This window comes from Eublepharis macularius, chromosome 12, assembly GCF_028583425.1.
Source record: "Eublepharis macularius isolate TG4126 chromosome 12, MPM_Emac_v1.0, whole genome shotgun sequence".
Classification (NCBI taxonomy): Eukaryota; Metazoa; Chordata; class Lepidosauria; order Squamata; family Eublepharidae; genus Eublepharis; species Eublepharis macularius.
The window spans coordinates 67,952,291-67,958,280 of NC_072801.1; the positions used below are offsets into that span (position 1 = coordinate 67,952,291).

General features: G+C 45.8%; 1 protein-coding gene across 1 annotated transcript; it reads left to right on the plus strand.

Annotated features, from left to right (window-relative positions):
- Nucleotides 1-4,781: 4,781 nt before the first annotated feature.
- LOC129339623 (olfactory receptor 4N2-like) lies at nt 4,782-5,711 on the plus strand. Its single transcript, XM_054994203.1, has one exon. The coding sequence runs from the start codon at nt 4,782-4,784 to the stop codon at nt 5,709-5,711; it is 930 nt and encodes a 309-aa protein (XP_054850178.1).
- The last annotated feature ends 279 nt before the right edge of the window (nt 5,712-5,990 follow it).

Consider the following 5,990-nt stretch of genomic DNA (forward strand, 5'->3'; position numbering starts at 1 on the left):
GTAGCATTTCTGTCTTTGTTGGGGTGGAGCTTCATTGTAGTAGCACACATTTACTCCAAAACTGCTTCCAGGCACCAATTCAGGATTTTGACATCCTCTCTGGGATCAGCCAGAAGAATGAGATAGAGTTGTATGTTATCTGAAGATTGGTGACAACCTAGTCCCAGTCTCCAGATGACCTCACCCAGCAGTTGCATGTAGATGTTAAAAAGCATAGAAGACAAGATGGAACCTGGTGGGACCCCCACAGGGCAAAGGCCAAGGGGCTGAACAAAGCCCCCTCCCCAACTGCACTCCAGTGGTGTCATGAAAACAGTCAAAACTGCCTGCATCCATGTTTGAAACAGTGACACCAGAAATTGCACAGAAAAACCACCAACGTTCAGTGAGTGGGCCGCTGTTTTTAGGATGTGTGGAAACAGCCATGGACTGAACCCTGCACTCCAGACTAGCGAGATCAGCAGGAGTCACGCCTGGGGGCAGCTCGGGCTTCCCGATTTCCATGGGCTGTTTCAAAACTTGAACTTGCGTGAGTGCAAGATCTCAAGGGTTTTCACATCTATCCAGGCTGGACAAAAACTCCACGTCATCCTTGCACTGAATGCTCACATATGACTGAGAAGTGATTAAAGGGGCATTGAGTTGTTTTTATTATAAGAAAGTCAGATACTAGTGCAGAAGCTGGGGTTCAGATCTCTTCAGAGGGATGGAGGGGTTGGCAAGTCATCATGTCACAGTTGTCTCAATGAACTGTCATGCTACTGTTAACTGGGAGCAGCCGATCTTCTTGTGATCCTGTTTCATTCTTCTCCCTCCCCCTTCCTTCTTGCAAATTCAGCTGCTAACTTTTTAACAAGAAGGTCCCTAAATGCTAGGCTGGGCATTCTTCCAGGACTAAGAATAGAACAGGTCTGTTCTGTGGGCCAAGCTACAAGTGACGAATGACACTTGAACGGCAAGTGGATTGAGTGGAGGGCAAGTGAACAGGGAGAAATACACTTGCCATTCAAGTGTCACTTGTAGCTTGGCCCTGTGGTAGGGCTTTCTCATGAGGCCAGAGATGTTTTTGTTTTGGGATGCATGAATAGCTATTGCAGACTGGAGGTCTCTCTCTTCTCATCAAAGCACTGAATGGAAGGTCAGTCTTTCTTACCTTCTGATACCTTTGCCTCCTTCCCTCCTCCCACTTGTCTCTGGGTGTCTAAAATCAGCCCAGCATTCAGAAAAGTGTGCAATTTGATCCTGGGACTATTAAAGCCGCTCCCCGTCACAGACACTGAGTATGATTTTCCTATTCTCCGAGATCTGAGTCCCTTGAACGAGCAGCACAGACTGTTACGGTGTCCTTCAGGAAAACTGGGGACAATTTTCTGACAAGTCATAGCATCCTATTATTTTTCTTCTTGGGAGTATAAATTGATTTAGAAATTGATCACAATGCCCTTCCTTGGCACCATTTCATATTCTCTCCGCAAAGGATCCCCATTATGTGCCACAGTTTCTTTTATTGTGGGTGCTCGGCACCCTTCAAACCATGAGGTGTATTATGCCTCTCTGGCCAAGCTGAGGTGTTTTGTTCCTGCTTGGTCTTCATTCAGAAAATTCAAGTTCTGTAACTGGCATGAAAGTCCAGGGGAGAAGCACATCTCCTGCAGACTCTCCCGCCAGTGACCAGATGCCAAAGAGGACGGGGAAGCTGCGTTTTGTAATTCTTTGTTCAAAACCAGCTTTTCACAACGCTGCATGACAATCTACAACCCAAATTCCCTTTGGGTCTGACTTCTTGGCCAGCTGCTCTTTGAAGGCTCAGAAATGGCTTGTGAGGCAGAGACAACCTCTGTTGTTTATCCCCAGCATCCAATACTGACAGGTAGAGTGCCTCTAAATATGGAGCTCTCATTCCTAGATACACGGGCCAGTTGTCCTTTCATTGCATTTATCTGATCGATTAAACCATGTATGCTAATTTTAATAGAATAAAATCCTGATCAGGTTAGAACACCAGACAGAGATATATCTTTGGCAACTGTTTTATCCGTGTGAAGGGAGTCTGCCTATCACAGTTCTAGCACATGATTTCACATTGTAAGGACCTTTCTGTTCCCTTCATGATTCCTTAATGTTCATGCCCTAGAGGCAAAACACCTTCACCCTAAGATTTAACATCTACAAGGTCCAGGGTGGGGAGAGAACACCAAACATTTGTGTATTTAATTATTTTTACCCTTCTTTCCTTCCCCAGCCTCCAGGAGACCTAAGGTGGCTCTCTAGCAATCCACAGTGAAAACTATTTAGCAAGGTATTTCCAAAGGGGGAGGAGAGGGTCAAAGTGGGTACAGTGATTGGCAAAAGACAGGGGCTGGAAATTAGGGATTGTCCCTGGTAAACTGAGACAATTGCAATGCATGAAATGGCAGCTGGTAGCTGGAAGGAGGGAGCTCCCATCTGGATCCAGGAATGATGGAAGGGTGCCTGGCTGCTTGTTCTACCCCTATAGGACCAAAGCAACTTTTATAGGAATCAATAATGGTAGCAGAGAGAAGGAATAAGACTGTGGCCATGATGTGTGTGTGTTATGTGCCGTCAAATCACTTCTGACTTATGGCAACCCTATGAATGAAAGGCCTCCAAAACGCCCTCTCATTAACAGACTTGCTCAGATCTTGCAAACTGGAGGACGTGGCTTCTTTTATTGAGTCAAGTCCTTTCATTGCTGGGCTTCCTCTTTTCCTACGGCCTTCCACTTTTCCTAGCATGATCGGCTTTTCCCAAGAGTCTTGTCTTCTCGTGATGTGGCCAAAGTGGCGATGGTGCAGAGCCATAAAGAGCCTTATTTCCAGGTGGGGCTTCAAAGGAATCAATGGGAAATCAGTAATCTCCTGATAGATGGAGGTTTTTTTATAGCACTGTTGCCATGTCCAAATGTATGTGAAGTGCCTTCATTAAAATTGTACAAATTTAATGCAATTAGCAACTGTTATGCAGAAACTTTGCCTAGCTAACAATCAGCAATTTCTTAAAATAAAGAATCATTTCCCAAAAGTGCTCCTTAGTCCCTGAAAGCATAGTGCAATCCAATTTGAGTCTGGGAAGCAACAATGGGCAGGTTAGATGACCGAATCTCAGAAAGGGAGACATCAGATTTTTCTTTTAAGCACAAGTGTTCTAAAAATAAATTAGATTCCAATCTAAACAGTCTGTCATGTCACAGATGTTGAAGCCTACTTTTTAAAAAATCTTAGGCGGGGTGAATTGATGCTCCAGATGGGGAGATACACCCCCAGAATATACTTTAGCATCAACTTTGTTGGGAGGAAAGCATAATAAAATGTTTCTCTGAACCTGCATATTTTCCCCTCTAAGTACACTGAATCTGGAAACTGTTTTTGTAAAAGATGAAAATTTGCATTTACTAACTTGGAGAGATGCACAAATCAGGGTATGTGGAGTACAAGATCCACTTCAGTAATTCATAAAATAGACCATCTGCTGTGTGAGTGAAGTGCCGTCAAGCCACAACTGACTTATGGCGACCCCAGCAAGGGATTTTCAAGGCAAGTGAGAAGCGGAGGCGGTTTGCCATTGCCTTCCTCTGCAGAGTCTTCCTTGATGGTCTCCCATCCAACGGCTGACCCTGCTTAGCTTCCGAGATACAATGAGATCAGGCTATACCGTGCGGTTTTCCCTCCTAGATCATCCACTAACTCTGCTTTTTTTGTCTTTTGCAAGTCAAGTCCTTTGTGGGGGGATTTAAAATGATTTAAAGCCTCATGAATAGAAGATGGTAAAGCCCAACAATGATCCAATATGTTGTTGTGGTTAGATCACTCAAGTAATCCTTACTCAGCCATGTAACTTATTAGCTGACCTTGGGCCAGTCACACTTACTCAGCCTAACCTACCTTACAAGATTGCTGTGAGAAAAAGCTGGAGGAGTGGAGAACTATAGTGGCTGCTCTAAACAATTTGTGTGATTGTGAAGGAGGGTGAAAATATCAACCAGTTGACTTAGGGGAAACAGAGGAAAGAGATGGCAGCTCTGTTTAACAGGGCAGAAGGGGCTATAGGAATAAGGAGCTAACCAAGAGAAATATCCACGTCTGCTTTGAAAAGCATCCAGAGCCCTAAGCACTGTATCTGTTGTGGTTGCCTGCCACCTGTCATCCAGGGAAATTAAAAAGGGTCTGTCCCTTTGATCCTGTGAGATAATTTAAACGAAGGGCGCTCTGACTCTCGAAAGCTCATCCCCTGTAAATCTAGTTTGTCTTTAAGATGCTACTGGATCAAATCTTGCTCTTCTATTACAGACCAACACATCTACCCACCTGGAACAGGCCACACCTTTGTTAACTTCATGGCTGAGAATTTGATGAAAAAGAATTTGAACCCAGAGTTTCTCTGTGGTGGAGTTGGTGGTGGTGGAGAGTGCTGTCAAGTCATAGCTGAATTATGGCACCCCCTGGTGGGGTTTTCATGGCAAGAGACTAACAGGTCTTCACTGGAGGTCTTCCATCCAATTATTTATTGCATTTCTCCATGGCCAACCTTGCTTAGATTCTGAGATCTGATGAGAACGGGCTTGCCTGGGCTATCCAGGTTACGGCACTTTTACTAGTACAGAAGCCCTATTTAAAAAACAACAACAACACAAAAGGCTGAGCCCTGGGACTCAAGCAAGTATAGACAACTCTGTGCTTTAATAATGCTTTCATTTTTGCACTGTTGTAAATTTTTTCTCTTTGTGGCTCTGTGCATCCCCTGCAGTGAAATCCACAAGAGGTATGCAGCCAGGAAATCATTCAATGGTGAAGGAGTTTGTCCTGGTGGGCCTCTCTGAGGACAGAGGGGTCCAGCTCTTCCTCTTTGTCCTGTTCCTTGTCTTCTACTCGCTGGTCCTGCCAGGAAATGTCCTCATCATCCTGACCATCCGGAGCGACCCTCGCTTGGGCTCCCCCATGTACTTCTTCCTGGCCAACCTGGCCTTCCTGGATATCTGCTACTGCTCCGTCACCCCTCCCAAGATGCTGGCCGACTTCTTCTCCAGCCTCAAGACCATCTCCTACAGAGGCTGCTTGGCCCAGCTCTTCTTCCTCCATTTGCTCGGGGCATCTGAGGCCTTCCTTCTCATCGCCATGTCCATCGATCGCTACATGGCCATTTGCCACCCCTTGCATTACTCGAGTGTAGTGAGCAGACCAGTCTACAGTGCCATGGTGGTGGGATCCTGGTTCTTGGGATTTGTGCACTCCATTATCCAGATCATCTTGATCGTCCCCCTCCCTTTCTGTGGCCCCAACAAGTTGGACAATTTCTTCTGTGACATCATCCAGATGGTGAAATTGGCTTGCATGAACACCTACGCCCTGGAGCTCTTCATGTTTATCAACAATGGTCTTTCCATCCTAATCTGTTTTATCCTCCTCCTCATCTCCTATGGGATCCTGCTGGTCAAGGTGAGGACAGGCTCAAGCCAAGGGAAGAGCAAAGCTCCCTCCACATGTATCACCCACATGATCATGGTGGTCATCATGTTCGTACCTGCCATCTCCATCTACTCTCACCCCTTCCAGGACTTCTCCTTTGACAAGGTCGTGGCCGTATTCCACACCATGGTCTTCCCCTTGATGAATCCCATGATCTACACTTTGAGGAATAAGGAGATCAAGCAAGCCATGAGGAGGCTGTTGAGCAAACACAGACCTCTGGCTTGATGGGGCCTGTACATTTGAGGAAGCTGGAGCTCTGCTGACCTTCTTCAGCAGAGAGATATCTTTTGCCTGTTGTGCTTCAACCCCAAACCCTACCAGATGCCGTCAGTGACCCTGAGGGAGAACACACCTTCCCAGCCTGGAAGCAAGAAGGGCTACGCAGCCTTCTTTTGGAGCAGTGCCCAATGTTGTGTTAATGGTGATCTTAATGAAAGTCCTTGCATATTAGAAATTACGTTGGAATATCTTCCATCTTTGAAAAAGAGATCCGGAAACGGGACC

Bases quoted from the DNA above. Each gene is read 5' to 3' on its own strand.
- LOC129339623 (XM_054994203.1), top strand. From the start codon at position 4,782: ATGCAGCCAGGAAATCATTCAATGGTGAAGGAGTTTGTCCTGGTGGGC.